The following is a 23675-nucleotide window of genomic DNA, read 5'->3' on the forward strand; positions in this document are numbered from 1 at the left end:
GGATTCTCTTTTGTTCTAAAAGTGCCCTCTCCACTTCATTCCTTCACTTGTTTTTGGTCGCTGCCCCCCAATCCTGCCTCAACTGCCTTTGAAAAACGTGGAGCACATATGGATGCAAACCTCTTGCTTAATAAAGATGTGAAAAAACTGTCATCCATGTGATTATTTTGCAAAATCTTGCCAATTCCTCCATCTCATTGTCGTCCTCTGATGGTCCAAGTGTTCATTTTGAGACCAAGCATTTTTGCAACTCTTTGCTCCTTGACTCAACAGTTTATCTTATTAAATGGTGTGAAGAACGGGTTCCTGGGGTACCAAGGCTGTCAGGGGTTAATGGGCTCCAGTTGCATCAATTGAAGCTGTTCACCGCTGGTGTCCTAGGGCCACAATACTACTGGACCCCAAACTGACCATGTACTCCTCTACAGCACTTGACTCTATCTGGGTAGCGAGACCGAGTAGTACAAGGCATACTCAAGGAGGTGAGGTGGGGTAGACATTCAGTATACAGTTTACTGCATACATCCAATATATAAGATCAATGTCCAATCAGTGCTTTGCTTTATAAAAGAAAAGTACATTAACCCCTTCGATGCTGATGACGAGCTCAGCTCGTCATCACCCACGGGGGTTGTGTGCTGATGACGAGCTGAGCTCGTCATGGTGCCACTAAAATGGCATTTTCCAGCACACAGCGGGAAAACGCCTAGCATCCAAGTGGTTAATAAACACACAAGAAGAATATACTACACATAACACCAAGGTACACAGTGAAACCCAGAAGTCTACCACCATCTGGGACAGATTTCTGACCCTAAACAGTAGTTTCGCGCCTTGCCATTAAGCACTATAAAAACAGAGTTAGCATTGCATTAAGCAGATCGTGTTGCACAAGGTTATTCTTCAGAGATAGAGAATGATACCAATACTTGTAGTACAGTGTTAGGGTTTCAGCAGTTGATATGAATTCAAATGTTCCTGACACACCAACCAAAGCAACAAAAGTGCCTATCCTTCCTTGGCGAGGACACTGCTTTGGTTGTTCTAGAGGTCTGGATAGGGGTGCATGGTTCTTAGCATAGTTTCTGGACTCTCACTAGTCTAGTCACCACTGGGCTAGCTGTGGTAGTGTAGTGGCTGGCCAGAGTAGTAGCCCACCCTGATACCCACATATATCACAAAGAAGTGGGGGCCTGTACCACAGAGCCCCCTAGTCACAGTCTGTTTTCTAATAGAAGGGCACCCATGAGGACTTTGCTACTTGCCACTAGTGCAGGAAAAGCAAGGACATAGCTGGAGACTATGCAAGTCCTGGTGCAGGGGCCAAGGCTGTCAAATGGAAGTTCTTCATCAGGTCACTCTTTCCCCAGCTACAGATGGTACCTGGAAGCACCCACAGGCTCCCATAGCACAGAGGAGGGGCTTTGGACAACGCAGTTACTCCTTCAGTGGCAACATGGAGCATCCGCCTTCTCCCCCGATGTGAATGTGCTGAAAGTTTCCTTATCCTGAGCAGCTGTATGAAGTCTCCTTGTGTGTGAAAGATAGCAGCTCCCGCAAGCCTCAGTCTCTGCTCCAGTAGCAGCCCAGCTCCTTTCACCAGTATTCCATCACAGAGACACCTTCCCAATTTTAAATCCTATACTCGGGTCTGAAAGGAGAATGGCAATCCAATCTTGAGCTTCCATTCCTGGATCTCGGCTTCCTCCGCGACCCATTGTGGGTGTCTTTTTCAGAAAAGTGAACAGCATTGAACAACCAACTGGCTGATGGGGTCAGACTTTTTTCATTCCCTGAGTGACCGGCTAATCCACTCAGAGGCTCTGCTACTTTTGCATCCTGGCTTCACTTCCAATTCTGGGGTTTATTTCCTGCAAGTTCGCAGAGTGATCGGTCCATGTGAGGAGGACTCTCCCAGTGTCTTGGTACCTATCTGTCCTGTCCACAGAGAGGAATTTTAATTACCTCCAGGCCAGGAGGCCCTGACCATCACCCAGCAGCAGGGGTAGTCTTAGCTAAATCCAGATAAGAGCTTGTGCCTACTCCAACCCATCATGCTTCTACAAAGAATAGGGAGTGGCACGGTGGAGCTTGAATGTCAAGCAGAACAGATACCAGCAATGTTCACATTAAACACAATGGAACTCTTTCCTCGCCCAGTGTACCCATCGCTCTCAATACACAAATCTCACATGTCATAGACAAAAAAAAAGAAGAACCTAGGACAGGGAGACTGCACAGAGTTTACCAGGAGGGAGCTGGTAGGCAGCCCTACTAAAGGGCACAGAAATGAGTATAGATTAATGCTGCCACCGGTAACTAGACATAATATCGATTCCAAAATATAGAATAGCCATAATATCGAAGTCAAAATTTAGAATGGAGAAAATATCGATTGGACAGAATATAGTGGTGAAAAATATCGAATTGAAGGTAAGTAATATAATATCGATTTTCAAAATATAGAAAGTCAAAATATCAAAGTATATAATATAGGTATTAAAATATATCGAATTTTTAATAATATCGAAGTGTTTTGTATGTTAGTATATGTGTGAAAAGTGTATATTATTTTTGTAATTTATTTTAACTAATGTAATTTATTTTAACTAATGGATTTTATGTTATTTCATTTTTGCGTAATTTAATTCTGTAGCGGTTTGTGGGTTTAACGGGGAATAGGGTGGGAAGTAATTTAATTATATTAAATTAAATATTAATTTTTAGAAATTACTAATTATTTTTAATTTAATTTTGCGTTTTAGTTCTGTAGCGGGTTGTGGGTTTATAGGGGAATAGGGTGGGAAGTAATTTCATTGTAATTAATTAATTATTTTTATTTATTTATTGGTATTGATTTTTAATTTATTGTTAATTAATTAATTCGTAATACATTTTTCTTACGATAATTGTATTAATTTATTTTCGGTAGCGGATTGTGGGTTTATAGGGTAATAATGTGGGAAGTAATTTAATTGTATTTAATTACATATTAAAGATGCTTTTTGTGTATTGATAATTAATTTACTGTTAATTATTGGTATTAATGTTTATTACTAATTAGTTTTTGTTGAAAATTTATTAGTTGTTAATTAATTATGAATAGGTAATTAATTTTAATAACTAATATTTATTTGTATTTCTAATTGATTAATTATTACATAATATTAAATTGCTAATTCATTTTAATAATTTTTTTATGGTATTGATATTTAATTTATTTTTATTAATATATTAAATCATTACTTTCCCTACTGTTGCACTCTCTGGAGTGGGAATAGTAATTTTTACCCCTACGCTATCCAACGCTTTCCCTGCTGTTGCACTCTCTGGAGTGGGCATAGTAATTTTTACCCCTACGCTTTCCAACGCTTTCCCTACAGTTGCAGTCTCTGGAGTGGGAATAGTAATGTTTAGCCTCTCGCTATCCAACGCTTTCCCTACTGTTTACCTCACTGCAGTTGGAATAGTAATTTTTACCCTCCCGCTATCCAACACTTTCCCTACTGTTGCACTCACTGGAATGGGAATAGTAATTGTTACCCTCCCGCTATCCAACGCTTTCCCTATTGTTGCACGCTCTGGAGTGGGAATAGTGATTTTTTACCCTCCCGCTATCCAACGCTTTCCCTACAGTTGCACTCTCTGGAGTGGGAATAGTAATTTTTAACCTCCCGCTATCCAACTCTTTCCCTACTGTTGCACTCTCTGGAGTGGGAATAGTAATTTTTACCCTCCCGCTATCCAACGCTTTCCCTACTGTTGCACTCACTGGAGTGGGAATAGTAATTTTTACCCTGCCGCTATCCATCGCCTTCCCAACTGTTGCACTCACTGGAGTGGGAATAGTAATTTTTACCCTCCCGCTATCCAACTCTTTCCCTACTGTTGCACTCTCTGGAGTGGGAATAGTAATTTTTACCCTCCCGCTATCCAACGCTTTCCCTACTGTTGCACTCTTTGGAGTGGGAATAGTAATTTTTACCCTGCCGCTATCCATCGCCTTCCCAACTGTTGCACTCACTGGAGTGGGAATAGTAATTTTTACCCTCCCGCTATCCAACGCTTTCCCTACTGTTGCACTCACTGGAGTGGGAATAGTAATTTTTACCTATACGCTATCCAACGCTTTCCCTACTGTTGCACTCACTGGAGTGGGAATAGTAATTTTTACCCCTACGCTTTCCAACGCTTTCCCTACAGTTGCAGTCTCTGGAGTGGGAATAGTAATGTTTAGCCTCTCGCTATCCAACGCTTTCCCTACAGTTGCAGTCTCTGGAGTGGGAATAGTAATGTTTAGCCTCTCGCTATCCAACGCTTTCCCTACTGTTGCACTCTCTAGAGTGGGAATAGTAATTTTTACCCTCCCGCTATCCAACACTTTCCCTACTGTTGCACTCACTGGAGTGGGAATAGTAATTTTTACCCTCCCGCTATCCAAAGCTTTCCCTACTGTTGCACGCTCTGGAGTGGGAATAGTGATTTTTTACCCTCCCGCTATCCAACGCTTTCCCTACTGTTGCACTCTCTGGATTGAGAATAGTAATTTTTACCTCCCCGCTATCCAACGCTTTCCCTACTGTTGCACTCTCTGGAGTGGGAATAGTAATTTTTACCCTCCCGCTATCCAACGCTTTCCCAACTGTTGCACTCACTGGAGTGGGAATAGTAATGTGTACCTTCCGGCTATCCAACGCTTTCCCTACTGTTGCACTTACTGGAGTGGGAATAGTAATTTTTACCCTCCCACTATCCAACGCTTTCCCTACTGTTGCACTCTATGAAGTGGGAATAGTCATATTTACCCTCCCGCTATCCAACGCTTTCCCTACTGTTGCACTCACTGAAGTGGGAATAGTAATTTTTACCCTCCCGCTATCCAACGCTTTCCCTACTGTTGCACTCTCTGGAGTGGGAATAGTCATATTTACCCTCCCGCTATCCTACGGTAAAAATATTGTATTTTTTATTAATATTACTTTAATATATATATATATATATATATATATATATATATATATATATATATATATATATATATATATATATATATATATATATATATATATATATATATATATATATATATATATATTCCATTCACTTCGCTCGACGCTGCCGCATCACAGTCCCTCAGCTTGGACTGGTTTCAGAACGAACATGTCAGACCCAGATTCTTGTGCTCAATAGTGTTTTATTCCATCAGATTATAGAATAACACCCAGCAAGTCCGCATGACGCGTTTCGCCTCTAGCCAGAGGCTTGATCACATGATAGATCTATATATATATATATATATATATATATGTTTTAAAAAATGTAATTGTATGTTTTTTTATAACTTAAATTAATTATTTAATAGTTTTAAGGTTATTTAAGTATTTTTATGTATGTTTTAGTTAATTATATTTATTACTAGCTTACTCGTCGCGCGTTGCTGCGATCTCAGAAGAAAGGAAATTTAAGGAAACTTGTTATGATAACATTCAATTTACATTGTGTCATTTTTATTGAAACCTATTAATTTTAATATGGAAAACATTTTCAAGTGTTGTTTTAATTCTGTTTATTTATTCGAGTGCTTGTGGATACACTGTATTTTTTGTTTTTCCGTCTGGTGCGTACACGAATAAATCAGAAGGTTTTCCGACACGTGAGCTGGCCACATACAATTGTCCATGTGCGAAGCATGGATTCTCCAAATCTAGTTCACACACTTGCAGCGATTGTCCTTGTGCTTTGTTGATGGTCATTGCAAAAGCAAGTCGCCCTGGAAACTGTAAAAGTTCAGTATTGTAAAGATTATGAGGGCCCTGGGGGGTCGGGGCCGAAATTATTATTATTTTTTTTTTTTTGCCAGAAACCTTTGCGGGAGTGTAGTCAACAACTTCCCAAAGTTTCATGCCGATCTAATGAATGGTGTAGTAATGCATAAAGGACAAACAGACAGACATACATTCGTTTTTATATATATAGATTTCATTAATTTTAAATTACTTTTAAGACATTTTAAAAAATTCGATATTTTGACTAACTATATTTTTTACAACAAGATTTTTGATTCGATATTTTTGTACTTACGTGTTTGTAGATAGAAATTCGATATTTTTGCATTCTATATTTTTTCATTGATATTATGGTCATTCGATATTTTTGTATTCAATATTATGTCAGTGATCCCTGCCAGCACTGTAGATTTACCTCAGCCTGATAAGAGAGGTCAGTAGCCACTCTTTGTAAAAGAGGGATGCACTATATATGCCCCTTCGAATTCAGAGCCAAGCGCTAGAATCCCAATCATGAAAATAGGGCGGCTCCCAGTGGACGTCTGATTGTCATGTTCACTGAGGTAGTGAACAAGACAACGTACTGTACTTCCAAGTGACTTGCCAGGAGATCAACATAGGTCAATGTAGCATGCTCTCCAAAACCATGCAGGAGACTTCCTGTCCCAAAAAACATCCATACCACATTCAAACAGCTGCTTCCAGATTAGTATAATTTCAAACGTTACTCTTCATCTTCTGTCACCCTCAACGCTCTGCACTAACTTCTGGATAAAATCCCTGTGTATGGTCCACAATGCTATGCACCAGGGAGTGCTGCACTTTCTTCAGACAAGATGTTCATAATACACGCTCAACTGCCGGCTGCGTTCTGCCAGCACCAATCTTTTCACTGTGCCTACATTTAGAAAGGTGCGGCTGGGTGTTTGTGGCTTTTCAGTCCAAGGAGAAGTGTTATGGATTTCTTTTTCATCGGACTGCTCTTCATTGATATTTTGCTTATGTTTAAGAAAGCGGTACAAAAGGGGGTGGTGATGGACGGAGCAGCTGAACCAATCAAATACTCACACCCAGTCAACAGATCTGGGTTTAATCCATCACCCTTCTTTATCCTACTCTGCCACCTCAGTTCAGACATGGCCATATGCAAATCAGTCTGACCCTGTGCCTCATGGGAACAGTCCAGCCCGAACTGCCAAGCCATGCCTTCCCTGGACCGGAAACAAGCTTCCTAGGACCGGTTTCTGGCATTCCAGTCGTATTCAGCCAGGCTTGCTTGAATCCAGTGGTAAAGTGAGCAAGGGACTCACGTCTGTGCATACCCTGCCAACTTATGGCGAACAAAGCGGTACAAAAGGGGGTGGTGATGGACGGAGCGTCTGAACCAATCAAACACTCACACCCAGTCAACAGATCTGGGTTTAATCCATCACCGTTCTTTAGCCCACTCTGCCACCCCAGTTCAGACATGGCCATATGCAAATCAGTCTGACCCTGTGCCTCATGGGAACAGTCCAGCCCGAACTGCCATGTTTAAGAAAGCGCTTAAAACATGGCTATATACATTCTGAATGGCCCTTATCAATTTGTACCCCTTAGACAGTTAATTGGGTTCTGGGTGGCCTTCAGCCCCAATACACCTTCCAAGATAGCAATGCTCTTACCAAATGTATATAATAATAATAATAACTCGGTTGTATTTCTCCAATTTAAGCAGTTAGGGAATCTTTAAAGTGATTTATTTTTCGTACAAGTGCCAGTATTCTGTAGCCTGAGAGAAGAGTATGCAGAGAGGATTGGTGAGACCATAGTCATCCTAAGTGCCTTATCTTGCACCAATGACATGAAATCAAGCTTAGTTGGCTATTTATAGCGGACCCAGCCGCAGGCAGTTATAGTCCATACCCACACTTGTGAACCGTCAGACTTGAAGAGCAAAGAGAAAACATGGGTAACCCTGGGTTAGGTGGTTGCCAAGCGTAACATTGTTGGAATGTGGGGGGCGCAGGAGGCTCCAATCATAAATGCATGGAAGAAAGATATGGACTGGTGTATATTTTGGGAAAAAACAATGTTATCTTCAGGGGCTGTCTGAGAAAATGGACACAAATTTGGGGTAAATGTAATGCCACCTGCTGGAATATCTGTGATTCCCCCTCCTCCCCCCCCCCCCGCCCCCCTTAACAAACCTGAATCTATCGAAAACTGTAATGGTTTACCTACTTGCTGCAGGCATTATGGATGATAACGCATATTTTTCAAGAATTAATAATTGTATAATCCTTTTACCCAATAATGATGTATGTAATACTAACAAACTGTCATCAATAAAAAGATTACATTTTTTTTTTTAAAACACACTTGTGGTAGAGAATGTTTCTTAGGCTTAGGTGGAATTGCAATTATGCCAGCAAAATTTGTGAACGGTCTATACATTTTTCATTCTGCAATTTTATGGAACTTTGCTGCACAAAACTGGTTAGGAAATGTTCAACCCAGAGTAATGTTCTTCTTGAGTCAGTTATTTGATGGAATTTCAATACCTTTTTAACCATAATGCACCCTCACAAAAAATTAAGCGAGATACCGCTCTATTTTCTCTCTTTAAGCCTATTTTAAATACATTTTCAAGGAATTTCCTGAGTTTGCAAAATTGAATCTATTTTTGCACACCCATATTTTCATCAGCATGCTCCGAAAACCACCCCAAGTGCCACACATCCAATGTTGAAGTAATGATTTTAAGATCAAGCCTCGCCATTACAACAAGAATGGAAAGTGTCACTCAAATCAGTTGGGCAGAAAGGCTGATATCTGTCCCCATGCTTTTACTGCGGTTGGTTCTGTTGTGATATGTCTTGCAACAGCAAATGAGCAATCCATGGGTCAATCTATTTTACCACTGCACCAGGATACTCTCGCGGGTGATAGTGCGCTTTACAAAGAAAAATAACATTGTCCCCTCCCATGCATAGAAGTGAATGTCAGAGTGACTTACATTGTGACATAGCTGGGATCAGCCACCACCGTGCTCGTGGGTTTTTAAAGCCTGATGGTGAGTTGAGCTACGTCTGCATCAAAGGACTCCATGCTCTGTTGATAAGGCCGGTGTGTTGGTGAGCGCCTGACTTAGGTTTAGGCACCAAGCGCACCTAAAAGATGATGTGCTGCCACCTGACAAGGTCTGGGTGTCTTGAATGCTGGTAAGACAAGTAGATATGTGGTGTTCTGGGCAGTGCAGCTTGGTAGTTCCGTGGTGGCTGAAATTCTGCTGGCACCGAATTACCTTAAATGTCATACCCGACAGGTTGTTTTTGGTGTTTGGGAATTATTTCTCGAACCTAAGGAGGAGCCTGAAGAAGTAGTTACAGGTAGGGGAGGTCAATAAATTAATCTCCACTGGCATCGTTGGCCACTTTGCATTACAAGTTCTGGCCAAATTCCGCTAATTGCTGCAAAGCAGATTTTTTTTCTCTCACGTGGCTCGCCAGCGGTTAATTAGTGAGCGAGAATTGGCGTCCCCTAGGGCAGTTTTCATGCACTAGGAGGGCACCCACCTAGATTTTCCCAGCGTGGGCAGTCATGACAGTTCGCAGTGAGTAAGCTATCACTCGAGTAGAAAATCTACCTGAGAGGCAGCGCCCTCTGGCACGCCGAATGGTGCCATTTGAGCTGATTTTTCCGCACCTAACAAGCTCCCTGCGCTAAAAATCAGCACGAGCAGTGCAATGTGACGTTTTCCGCCCATTCGCGAACCTCGGCAGAAACTCACTGAATTTTCATGAAACTCAGTGGATTTCCACGGAGTGAAATTCCATGAATCCCGCCCACCCCTAGTAACAGGCCAGTGTAACAGAAATAACGAAAATATGCATTTGTTTCCTTTTCTCCATTAAAACCAGTAAATATCAATAATGCCTCCCCAGTACTAAACGAATCACATTCACAGCCCTACTGATTAAATCCCAGACTTTCCATTGAAATTCTCCTAATTATCTTTGCAATTGATTTAGGAAATACTTCTCGGCCCACACTTTAAGATCAGAGCATGCTTTACTTTTAAAATGTCCTCGGTTTCGTCAGACGCTCTTTTACAGTTTTAGCTTCTAAGTCATGGAATGAGCTACCTGTGGCAGGAGAATAAAAAGTTGCTCAGGTCGCAACTAAAACCTGGCTTTGCGACATTGTCCAATTTCCATTCTTCTCTTAGGTTCCATTGTTGTGCTTTAGTGTTAGGGCGACTGTTTGCAGCTGTGTCCGATATAAATACTTTTTGATTTGATTTTGATTTTAAATACTTATCTGTTCTATGTATTTGTTAACAGATGCAACAACTCCCATGCAGATCATGTTTAGTGTCTGTAAAGGAACAAGGCCAGACACCAGTGAAGAGTCACTACCAGGAGACATTCCTCATCGCGACACAATAATCTCATTAATGACCAGTGGGTGGGCGCAAAACCCAGATGAAAGGCCATCATTTTTAAGTAAGTGTTATGTCACTCAAAAGTTGAGGTTTTGTTTGCTAAATAAATATGAACTTTGTTCTTAAGTGAGCACACCTGCTGGACCTGTTGGCAGGGTACACCTGCTATGTATAAATCTTGCAGTGGTAACCTGATTGTTGTTGATGTTATTTTTGCTACTCATTTCACAGTGTGTTTAGATAATCACTCCACACCATACTTGTAGGTATATAATGTATCTGCAAAGAAATTGTCAGCAGCATTTACGTAGGGTGGGGTATGAATTTAATAAAGAGGCTTAATTTGCTTTTTGATGGTAATGGAAAATGCTGTTTTGCAGGAATCCGTAAGCATAAAAATAATAAACATTCATTCATTCAAGCATTTGGCCACTTTAGTTTATCTGCCCAAACAACTCAGTGCAGCGGTTCATTTTTACTGAAGATGTAATGATGCTGTGAGCCTTGAATCTTCACCTGAACCCAGAATTACCAGATTGACTCCAAAGGCTAGTTTAATGGCCTGTTCAGAGCCAGAGGGACACAAAAGGATCCCACCATCTTGATTGACAAACAACTCTCACCTGATAGATTGATTAGCCTCCTAGATGTCCAAGCAAAAGGGTTTCAAGAAAGTTATTGTCACATCTGGATGAATAGATACACGAAAATAAACCATCACTCTTGAGCAGGGCCACCTGGACCCAGCCTGAGCAAGCCCTGAACCTCTACATGATGTCCATCCAGTCCTGGACCCTTGGATGTGGTGCTAAAGATGGCCAAAATCCAAAACTGAGAACCTAGAACAGTTTAGGCCAAAAACTGCCCTGAGAACCAGGATGAGACCGGAATCAACCTGCTTGCCTATCCGCTCAAGGTGCATCGCTGGCTGGATTGACTTTGCAGCTTCTTCCACTATGTTCTCCTCTGAAGCAGCAAATCCAGTTCAGAGGTCCTTCACCAAAAGTGAATCCGACTTCTTAGAAATGTCTTCAGCTACAGCCCTCTGCCTCTTCACACTGGAGATTTTCGACTTCCAAAAAAAGAGCGTAAAAATCTTCACTATGGCTTCGCGCCTCTGCTTGCAGCTGTGTCCCTCTGAAGTTTACCTTCTCAGAATTTTTTTTCTCACAATTTCTTTTAAGTCCAGAGGCAAGCGCTGACTGGGCCTAATTCACTCCTTGTAACCAAACTCATTACATCGCAGTTGGCCAAGATTGGCCTAGATGTCCGTGGTTGGAGATTTGATCTTTTAGGTGCTAGTTTTATTAAAAAAACTCAGTTTTAATAAAGAACTATGGTTCTACTAATTGGATTTTTGTTGTTTTGGTTCAAATGTATTTACATTTACCCCATTTTTCTAAATTGTGTGGGATTTTTATTGTGTTGTATTTTCACTTTATTATTGTTTAGTGCTGAATAAATACTTTACACATTGCCTCTAAGTTAAGCCTGACAGCATGTTTTAACAAGCTGCACAGGTTTATTTGCTGACTGTTTGTGGTTCACCCTGTAAAGAATTGTGGTTGTTTCTTAACCGGGGCTCACACCCTTGTACACCAACGACCCCGTTTCTCACTCTGGACCGGGTCAAAGTCAAAAGTTCGGGCCGATCGCGGTGGAGCACGGATTGGATAGAGTCTTAGATTGGTCCCGCTGAAGTTTTACCTTCTCAAGGGTTGTCCCAAAAGTCCTGTTCGTGTTGGAGAGGGTCAGGAGGAGCAAGGAAAGAGTTGCAGGCGGCATGGTGCGAAGAGCAGGCCAGGCATCAAAGTCCGGATGGAGCTTCATGTTGGCGGACCATTGCGGGCTATCGAAGGTGCGGTGCGAAGAGATGGGCTAGTGGTGGCTCTCACTAATATTCAGTGCAAGTGATGCAGTTCCAGTGCAAATAGGACCATTCGCAGGCATGAATAGCCCAACAGGTTGATTTCAAGAGCTTGTGAGCCACACCAAGGTACCAGGACCTGAGAGGCACCATTTGTCGGTCAGGAACTCTGAAGACGGCTTCAGGAGCTGTTGTGGAGCCTTTTATGTACTTAAGGCTCAGATCAGGAGACCAGCAGACTACCCCTTTTGAGTCACTTTCGGGACCTGGATTCAAGATGAAGCTGCTGGTGCAGTTCTGCTTACCCAGGCAAGAGGGCAGCAGTTTCTTTAGAACAGCTGTAAAGCAGAGTGGCAGTCCATCTTGCTGGCAGAGTGTCCAAAAGTGTACTGAAAAGTTGGTGTCTGAGGTTCTTCTTTTATACACAGTTGTGCCTTTGAAGTTGGGGAAAGCTTCTGTATTCATTAGTACAGTGATGCCCAACCTTGAAGAAGACAAAATTCACCACAGCTGTTTCTAGCAGACAAGGATTTGCTGAATCATTTTTCATGGTGGGTGTGGAGGACATATTTTTCAAAAAGCCAGAGGACATCAACACTGAGCCATCCACATACTCCTTATCAGGGATAGAAACTGCAAGGGAAAATGTGGACTCAAAGATGCCCTCGTCAATCTCCATCATTTCCTGTACAAGACTGAGGTAACCAGGCATGAATTCAGGCACACAGCATAGGTACAGGCAAAGTAATGTTACAAAATTATAGAGGTGCTGCCAAGCGAGAGGGATAGTTTACCAGGCTATCCCACAAGACCCAAAGAACACTCTGGGTACTGCAATAATTCAAAGATTCTCACTGAGCTCTCCACAGTAAAGCAAATAATTCAAAGTATATAATACGATTACAACGCCAAGTCCAAATAGAAAAGATCTGGTCATCTAATTGTCCTTATTGAGATAATATCCACTCGATCAGTATCCTGAGGTAAAAAGACACCGGGGCTCGGTGTTCAGTCCTGGTAATATATCCAAGCGATGTTTATTGATAATTCTCCATATGAAATAATATTCTCAACAGCCAACATGTGTTTCGTCAAGCATTGTTATCATGCATCATTGACTTCAACAGGGCTGCAACCCAAGAAGATGTAATTAAAAAGTATTCTCTAATCTAAGATAAATTACAATCTTCTGCAAGACACTTCATCGCCTTCAGAGTACAAGAAAATGAGGAAAGTGTGATCCGCACCCTACTAAAAGATATAGAGTATAGACCCAAAATTGTGAAATAGTCGTAGAAAACACCTAAAGTATAGTGCACCCCCTCAGTGTCTATTAAGAGGCCCAAAGTAGCCAGTAAAAAGAAATAAATAATTGAAAGTTACCTCAATAATTAATCCATGTGCCCTATCTATACTACCATAATAAAGTAAGAACTTTCAGGCTTTGAGGCGGGTAAACTCGGGAACCACAGCGCCAATCTACACACCCGATACACCGTTGAAATCGTCAGGGTGTGTAGATGGTTATAGGCTATATAAATTACAAAATAAAACGTTATTTACAATATTTATATTTAAAAAAAAGTAGTCCCCCCCCCCCAAAGTAGCGCCGCCGCGGCTTGCGTGCTCACGTCAGCACGGGGAGGAGAGGCGTCCGAGGAGTGGCGGACATGGCGCGGGGGAGGAGCGGTGACGTGAGGCCAGCGGCGGTGGGAGCAGCGGAGAGGCAGACATGGCGCAGGGGAGGAGCGGTGGCGGACAGGCGGTGACGAGCAGAGCGGAGAAATGAGGACCGGCGGCTGAGGCGCGAGGAGCGGTGAAATGAGGACCTGCGGCTCAGGTAAGGCTCCGGGGACAATGTCGAGGCAGGCGGGTGTCGGGCCAGGCAGGGGACGGGAAATTACTAAAACAATGATCGGGGTCGGGGCAGGCGGGGGACGGGGCGGGCGGGGGTAGGGGCTGCTGGCGGGGCGTGCAGGGGCACGGGCTGCTGGGCAATGTCGGGGCAGGCGGGGGTAGGGGAAGCCTAAATGCTCCCGTACAAGGTCGGGACGGGCTTCTAGTTAATGCATATGGTCACAAAGTAAAGGAAACCTAATTCTGAAATAGAAGAATGCAGTTTTAAGAATATATCCCATCACAAATCAACATTATGCCAACCCTTAAAACTTTTCCGGGTCAATACTCACTCCTCAAAGTCTGCTTTAAGTGAGTTGTTTTGTCCTTATAAAATATAGTATAGTTGATAGTTCTCAAAAATAATCCATATTATAAGGTATATGTCGAAAGAAATCTTTCTCGTAATCTATAAGTAAAAGAGGCAAAACCCGGCTGTGAAATTACCTATAGAAATCAATTGCAGCAAGTGTGTACACCATCACAAACCTATCTCACCTCCTATTACCTTATTATATGAATGGCAGATAAAGGTGGCAACATCGTTTTGATGAATAGGCAAGATTACAACGATGAAATTCTATCGCAACTATATGATGCTAGATATTATGAGAAGGTTACCAAGAACCGATTACCTGTTGTTACTGCTATGATAAATTCTAAACTTAAGGACTGGTATGATCACTCTTTACTTGATCACGATGAATACATGTACCTTCGTGTTGAGTTCCCCCGGGCCCCGTGTTTATATAGTTTACGAAAGATTCACAAGAATCGCCAGAAACCCCGGGTAGGCCCATCATATCGGGCATTGGGGGGGCGACAGAGAAACTATCCCAATGTATTGATTTGTACATTAGACCCTTTGTTCAGAATCTTCCGTCACATATTGAAGATACTGAACATGTACTGAATATAATGAATGATGTTACATGGGAATCGGACATGATTTTAGCTACACTGGATGTGGTATCTTTGTACTCTAATATTGATCAGGATATGGGAATGAAAGCTATGGATAGTTTTTTAAAGCAAAGACCAGTAGAATATCTTGACCATACTGCTATGATCATTGAAATGACCAAGATTGTTTTGCAAAATAATTTTTTCCTATTTGAAGATATCTGGTACAGGCAGAAGCTTGGGACAGCTATGGGTTCCAGATTTGCTCCGTCTTTCGCGAACCTCTTCATGGGGTGGTTCGAGGCGGAGTGGATCTGGGGCCCTAAAGGAAAACAATGTATTGATCATATTTATTACTGGGGACGATACGTTGATGATTGTTTGTTAATTTGGAGAGGGACCCCTGTGGAACTCCAACAGTTTTTTGATTTTCTGAACACCAATGAAGTGAACATGTCCTTTACGACACAGTTTGACACACACCACTTGACCTTTTTGGACATTGAATTATTTGTAGAGAGTGACACAATATGCAGCCGTATGTTTCGTCAAGAAACCAGCTGTAATGCACTTTTGCGAGCAGACAGTTGCCACCCTAAGAGCCAAATTCATTCAATTCCATTTGGAGAAATGCTGAGAGCCCGTAGGAATTGCTCGAGAGAACGTGACTTTGTAACTAATCTACATGACATGACTAGTAGATTCAGAAATAGAGGCTATGAAGAGAAAACTATCGATCAGGCATTAAATAGAGCCTATAAACTTAAAAGGGAAGATACTCTTAAACCTAAGATGAAACCTGCAAAAGACGCGCAATTACAGAAAATCAGAATAGTTACCAACTTTGGGACAGGTAGCCATAAACTTATTTTTTTGCTATTCTTACAAAGTATTGGCATCTTCTGAAAACTGATAACAATATTTCCCCGTATTTGACTGACAGGCCTAGTTTGACGTTTAGAAAGGGTATCACCCTAGCTAATATTTTAAGTCCCAGTTACCCTAAACCCACTCAAAGGGAGAATTGGCTGTGTAACCGTCCAATGGGCTTTTATTATTGTGGGAAATGCAGTTCATGTTGTTGGGCAACAAAGAGAATAAAACAGTTTGAATACAACAATACAGGTACTTTCAGTGTTAAAACATTTATTAACTGTGACACGACATTTGTTGTTTATGTTATTGTATGCTCATGTGGAAATATTTATGTGGGCAGTACAGTGAGACGATTAAAAGATAGAATGATGGAACATTTTCGAACCCTTAAAAATGGGGATACTAGGTACCCTATTTCTTCACACTCTGTCCAAAATGGTAATGATTCTGTTAATCACAAGTTTACATATCATGGGATTGAACATGTAACAATGGATCGGAGAGGAGGCAATAGAACCCTCAAACTGCGACGTACGGAGGCAAAATGGGTTATGATATTGCGTGCAGTTGAGGAGGGTTTGAACTTGGATTCTGAACTGCAATATTTACTGGGAGATTAATGTGTAATTTGAAACTATTTGAAGGAACATTGTTGGATAACTGTAATATAATGAGTGATGTTGACTTTTTCAATGCCTTATACCGTATCTGTCTCCCAATATCAATGTATACAATGTGTATTATCTATTTTATTTTAATAATTCATAGCCTCATTTATTGAAGTTAATATTGGATTATGATTAGACAACAACAGTTTATTATAGAAGGTTTGCCTTTCCTTCTTATCTCACTTTCCTTATCCCCCTCTCCCCCCTGTATTTCTACTTAGATTTTGAATCTGAGGAGATCGCTGTGCTGAAATATTAGAATGCCGTTTTTCACTTATTTATACTTGTTTCTTTGCTAATTAGTACATAACGGGCGTGGAGTAACGCTTAGATTTTTGTGACTTGTATTCCTGAGACTGACGGTTCGAGGTGTCTATTAGATCCAATCGTGGAATTTACCATTTCCTCAATTGTGACATTTATTTTTAATATATTGACCATCTAAGATGAATATACAAGTTATTTGATTTTTTATATGGGTTTCTTTGACTTGTGGTAGTGAATAAGTTTCATAGGATATATTACCAGGACTGAACATTGAGCCCCGGTGTATTTTTTCCTCATGATAGTGATCGAGTGGATATTATCCCGATAAGGACAAGTAGATCACCATATCTTTTCTATTTAGACTTGGCGTTATAATCATATTATATACTTTGAATTATTTGCTTTACTGTGGAGTGCTCAGTGAGAATCTTTGAATCCATCAATTCCTGAACTACCTTTTGCAACATAATTACTGTACTTGCGTCATGAACTGGTATCTTTGGCTTGGGTGTGAGAGCTTGTACACTATAGGAACAACAAGTTGGAAGACAATGCATCCAGAAGCAACATGTAAAAATAATACCAGCATTTGTAACAAGAAAGACGAGGATCTTACAACCCCACGTCACCAATATATTACAGAACCACCCCGATAGTGTCCAGGTGCCTGTCTCTTGGTGTCCTCCTACGCGGCAACTGTTGATCTTTGTGATAATTGGATGGAGCAACATACACAAGGGGGAGGAGGAAAGAGAGATAACATCTACCTGACCATTCCTTTGGAAGCCATACATAAGTGTAGGATCCACAGATAAAATAAACAATAGGGGGCTGTACCAAGGGCAGACTATCAGTCGTTCTCAATTCATATATGAAACTGCATCTACTCTCCCCCACTTTCACCTTCCCTGCACCCTGAACACAGAAACTAGCTGTTTTGTTGACAACTGACGCTGGTATGGGCTGGTCCTTGGTAAGATTACGAGCCTGGAAAGATTGGAAATTCTCAGACGTGTTAAACCCCTGTAAGTCAGCCATTTCCATTTGAAGCCTCATTCTTTACACTTTTATATGCGTTCATACAGGGCCTTAGAAACAATTTTCTGAGCATCTCTTGTCCTGCCTGCCCCACAGAAGGAACTCTGTGATGAAAATGCACATTCTGTACCATAGTGCGAGAATCAGCATATGTCCTGTCCAGAGTAGGGGACTGGGGATGATGAGGTACCGTACTGAGCAATTCGAACCAATCCTCACAACTGCTGATGTATTATAGTGGCATGGACATGAAATAATCAACTTTGTGTCACTGAGGGGGAAGAAAGCCACAAACCCAGTAATTAGTGGTATTGGACACATTCTGAGCTTGGTGTGACATTTGTATGAAAGCATTCTCGGTGTAGGACAATGGACCGACCAAACAGATACATTATGGATATGCTTTCCTGTTTTCAGTTTCTATTTTTGGTCAAATCTGTTGTTTATTTTAGTGTTTTCAGGTGATTTCAATACCTAAAAAAAACAGTTATCACCATCACTCAGCAAAAATTCTGTAAACGGTTCCCACATGGATAATATAGCATTCATAGCTCCTTGGACTGAAAACCATCATCTAAGTGACACAGTTGGGATGACTCTTTCTTTGATGCCACACACACAAAAGGAGAAATATTTCTGTTTTAGTTCCTGTGCATAACAAAACAGTGCACCAGAATGGACTAAAAAATCAATAGCATTCTTCATTAACTCCGAAGACTGTAACAATGTTTTCAGCATACCATCTAACAAGTAGCAAGGATCTCTTACAAGGAAAAACTTCAGCTCAGGTATCGATTTTGACAGGTCATCACACAACTTTTTTTATATACGTGGCTGAATCACTGCATATACAAACAATATTACTCTAATATTTGTTGAACTTGAAAAGAACCTCTTTGCAGAGCATTCCAAGTGACACTGCGTTCCATGCTTTTCAAAAGTCTGGTGTCATGTTTTCACCACTATCCCAGATGCTTGGTGATAGCACTCTTTTCACATATACTTTTTACTGGATCTTGCATTGTGAGTTTAAAGCCTGAGGTATAGGCAATTCACCTACTATCAATACTGGTTGATGTATCAAGGGTTTTTACCCATTCTCTGTGGGTAAATGTGATGATACATACTGGGAAAGATTCCCAGCCATTTTTACCTATCAGTGAAAGAATCAAACACAGTGAAAATATCAAATATGATTTTAATATTTCCTGATTTTTTACGGATTATAAAATAATTATGCAAGACCTAAAATATGCTTCTAAACCCTGTATCTTTGGACCAAAGACTACAAAACCAAAGAAGGCAAAAGGAAGAAGAAAAAATATTTTAGTGGCATTCCTAAAAAACAAAACTCAAGTAGAATAATGTTAGCCCAGTCAATCAAATCAATAAAAATAAACTTTATTCGGTTTTTGTTAATAAAACATAAAAGTTGCACAGATAAAAATACATAAAAACAGTTGTGTTAAAACATGATTTAAAAAGTTGTGCTGTACCGCATGCTAAATCAGCTAAACTAATAAACATGCCTAGAACAACTGATTTTACACATTCATACAGGTCCTAGATATCACAGAAGCTTTCAAAACCCCTACTATGAAAAAGATGCAGTCCTCTTTCAACAGTTGAAGATACACAAGGGCAGGTGTAACCTGTCCAAAATTCATTTTTTTTAAAAATGGGAACCAGAAAATGCCTATGGGGGGGTTTCATACAGTTTGCATAAAAACAGGAAGTGCAACAAATCCAGCGGAGACTTCTGTCGCAGCCGCAGGGGGCTAGCACATGACCTCTGCTGTAACCCTTAAGTCTGGCTAGCAAAAGATGGAAGAGATTCATCCAAAACCTGGTTAATAAAAACTTCTCATGTGTTGACAGGGACCCCATAAGATAAGGTTCAGTCATCTGAGTTATTTTAAGCATTAAATACATGCGAACACTAGGTTTCAGCACTTCCTCAGCTTTCCTATCCACTTTCATTAAAGTAAGGAAGGCTATCTTAGTTAATTCCACAACCTTCTTGACGATAACATCAGGCTTAAAAAATAGATCACCCGCCCTATTCCTTCAAAACTATTTTTAATATACCTAAGCCAGGAAATACTGGCTCAATTATCAAGGGACATACACTCTCTTAGAACCAGATGGTTGAGAGTTAAATCTTTATTCAGCCAGCACTTCAACTAAAAAATCAGGGCTCGCAGAGCAAGAACATCACTTAGATAGGGGACCCCAGTTCCTTGTGGACCGATAATTTAGAAGTTCCACGTGGAACACATAGTAAATGTTTCAAAAATCATTCTCCACTACCTGTAGGGAATCTTGCGCAGTATATCCCCAAATTTCACTACCATAGGTAGCTATGGCAAAGCTTTTCGTTTGATAAACTTGCAACATAGCTCCTGTTGGTTTGTTCTCTATTTTAGAGACAACATTAACAAGCACTGGCGTTGCCAATAGGTTTCGCATTTGGAAAGTTGGAGCTATTGGTTTTGTAAATTACATGTTATATTTATATATTGTTATTGACAATGCCAATAAAGATATATAAATATAAAATGTCATTTACAAACCCAATAGCTCCAACTTTCCTACTGCGAGACCTATTGGCAACGCCAGTGCTTGTATTAACTCAGGTTCATGTGACCCTCACGTCGTGACGTGACATGGTCGTCACGTATCGCGACATTACAGCTGTCAGGCTGACTTTTGCTCTGCTTCACAGATACTCTTCCTGGTTGGAAAAAGGTGGCGCCTTTAATGACCTACTGCGGCTGTTGCCATGTACAGAGTTTATTTAGATGTGTGTTTACATAGAAAATCAAGGGATGTAAAGCCTTTGTTTAAGTGCATGGTTTGCAAGTAAATCATGTTCACAAGAAATTAAAAGTAACGTTGCACGGGCAAATTTGAGTATAAATAAACGCACTATGTTGAATCCATGTATAGCTTATTGCTCTGCTGCGATGTTACTTTTAATTCTGAGTTCACATGATTTACTTTCAAACAATGCTCATAAATGAGGGCGTTACATCGCTTGCTTTTCTTTGGAAACGCGCACTTAAATTGAAATCTTTACATTGCAGTGACAGAAGTGGGATTTAAGTCTATGTTATCAATCATGCACATGGCTTCCCAGAGTGCATCTGATCGTGTCAGAGATAGTGTCTGGGTTTAAATTAGATCGTTCTGCGCATAACTGACCATAGATAAATTGAGATATGGTTTTTAAAGTTATTTATAATAACACTGCAACATTTGCAATCATTTTTCAAAGCGCCCAATTAAGTTCTGAGTGCATCGCAAAAATTGTTGAGGGAAGATTTTAGCAATGTGCCCTTCAGTGTTGTCTGCAGCAGCCCGGAGCTAGAATGCACATATACAAAGGAGCACATTTCATCTCCGACATACAAATATACAAAGTAGTACATTTCTTCTCCGACACTACGTACATGTCCTTTAATTTAAACTCCCTCTTACATTACACGATACTCTAATGCGAAGCTGTGTGAATGGTTCAGGCTTTATTACTTGGCTTCCCCTGGTGCAGAGGTAGGAGGCAGGAAACTGGACGGGACGTCACGGGAGATGGGTAAATCAATGATTCAGAAGCCAGTAGTCAAACCTGGTCGGTCTAAGTGTTGAAACTCTGAAGAATTATTGAAATTTACGTGTAGTACAAATTGTATTCATTTGGCTGCCAGCTAACAGCAGTACTGGCCAGATGGACAATTCTGCCCGATTATGGCACTAAGAACTCTCAAACGCCAGAAAGTGCTACCCAGTATGTAACAAGCACTGGAGGGAGCAGGTAGGAGTGCACGAGGAACACCAGAGAGCGGGGGCGAAGAGTCGAGCAGTGAGGTGCGGGTGAGGTGAAGCAACAGAGGGCGTGGGTAGGTAGGAGAAGCAATGGGTGAAAGAGCAGTGTAGAGCGGGTGGGGGAGAAGGACGCTGACGACAGAGCAACATGTAAAGTAGATTGGGAGAGAGGGGCACATGAGCGACGGCTGAAAAGCAAACAACATAGAATGACGAGCAACGTGATGAGAAAGGGAGGGGGGAAACAAGAAAACAATGGGAATAGGGGAGAAGTGTGGCAGGCAGATGGCTGCACGGAGGGAAGCCGGATGGGGACGGGAGAGCCTGGTGGGGGGCGGGAAGGTATAGAATGACGAGAAAACGATGGGAATCGAAAAATAGAAACGAAAGAAAAAGAAGCTAAAACCGGGAAAGCAAGACTATTCCGCCATGCTCGGCTCGAAAAAGCAAATGGCCGGATGGGGGCGGGAGAGCCTGGTGGGGGGGCGGGAATGCGTGCGAGGGGAGAAGTGTGATAGGCAGATGGGCCGGATGGGGGCGGGAGAGCCTGGTGGCAGATGGGCCGGATGGGGGCGGGAGAGCCTGGTGGGGGGGCGGGAATGCGTGCGAGGGGAGAAGTGTGATAGGCAGATGCGCGGAGGGAAGCCGGATGGGGGCGGGAGAGCCTGGTGGGGGCAGGCGGATTAGGGAGATGCTCGTGCGTGTGTGGTCACGTGACCCGCTTTTGTGGTCACGTGACCTCACATGCACTGTAAAGAAACCGCAGTGGAAACCGCAGTGGTTTGACTATTCGATCGAGCCCATGAATTTTCGCCATTCCATTCGCAAGCGAATGGTAATAGGCGAAACCTAAAAATTGCTGTTTACCCGAGCCAGATTCCCTTTTTTCCTAAAAATTAGGGAACCCCATTTAAGTGGGTCGTCAAAAAGAACCCCTAAGTAGGAAAATACATTCGTGCGGGGATCTTAGCGGGGCCAACACTAAACTGGAAACTCTTTTTCGAATGTTGCCCCACTTTCATGACGTAGGGCTTGGAAATATTATTTGCCAGGTCCCGATCATTCATGAATCTGGAAAATGCAGTTAAAAGGGATTGCAAACCCATTTCAGTCCTGGATATGAGGACGGCGTTGTCCGCATATAGCAGGACGGGAATGCCACGCCGCCCTACACAAGGGTACTCAGCTCCAGTTGCTCTTAATGCACTATCCAGTTCATTTATATAAAAATTTCTTTAAAAAAGAGCCAGAATGCATCCTTGCCAGACTCCCCTCTTGATCTCAAAGTCCCTAGTAAGCTGCAAATCCTGTGAGAACCTAACGTTAGCTTTAGTCGATATATGCAGGTCCTTGAGAAAATTAACAATACTGTTCGCCTCCCCCATTGCCCTCATGGACTGCCACAGTTTGGCCCTATTGACACAGTCAAACGCAGATGACAAGTCCATGAATGCGAGATGGATAGTTCCGGGGCGAGCAAACAGTATATTTGCTCAGTATCATAGATAAATTAAGACACTGAGCAATGGTAGAATGTCCCGGCCGGTATCCATACTGGACATCCGACATGATATATAATATTTACAAGGGATTATGTACACCTAAACAGGGCCACATGGACCACTGTCAGTATCATCACAAAGTGAATTTGGTAAAGGTGAACTAAAACATACAAGTAAAAATAGGTCATAGAACTTACTGTCAGTAAACACTGATAATCACTGCACTTGCAACAGTCTGTGCCATAAAATCCATCATACACAGTATCCCACAAGTCTAACTACATTAGACCCTCACCACCTAAGTAAAACCTTACACTAGGGGCGTAAATCACACAGGGAAGTACAATCTCCCTAACATAAACCTTGTCAGGTAAAACAACCTCCTATGCATACATCATATCTAGAGGCATCAAGACAGGGTGCGCAGAACATACTACACACAGTACATTTCCTAACACCCAAAGCATTAGCACATAAATCACATAAAGGACCAGGTTGTGCCACTGCGCCCAAAACCTAAACGTTGCAGCTGCCGACTACTTGCTGGGCAGCTGAGGACAAGAACAGGGCCTTAACGCTGCAGCTGGCACTAAGTGCTGCACAGCTGTGGAAGGCCAAGGTAGG

The 23675-nt window shown here is 41.7% G+C and overlaps 1 protein-coding gene across 1 annotated transcript in view; it reads left to right on the top strand.

The window, feature by feature from the left end:
• Nucleotides 1-23675, top strand: part of RIPK2 (receptor interacting serine/threonine kinase 2) — a 294374-nt gene that overhangs the window by 142514 nt on the left and 128185 nt on the right. The window contains exon 6 of the mRNA XM_086965968.1: nucleotides 10112-10273. Within this exon, the coding sequence (XP_086822094.1) occupies nucleotides 10112-10273 (162 nt within the window). The remainder of the gene's footprint in view (nucleotides 1-10111; nucleotides 10274-23675) is intronic.

Source organism: Lissotriton vulgaris, chromosome 4_1 (assembly GCF_964263255.1).
Source record: "Lissotriton vulgaris chromosome 4_1, aLisVul1.2, whole genome shotgun sequence".
Taxonomy (NCBI): domain Eukaryota; kingdom Metazoa; phylum Chordata; class Amphibia; order Caudata; family Salamandridae; genus Lissotriton; species Lissotriton vulgaris.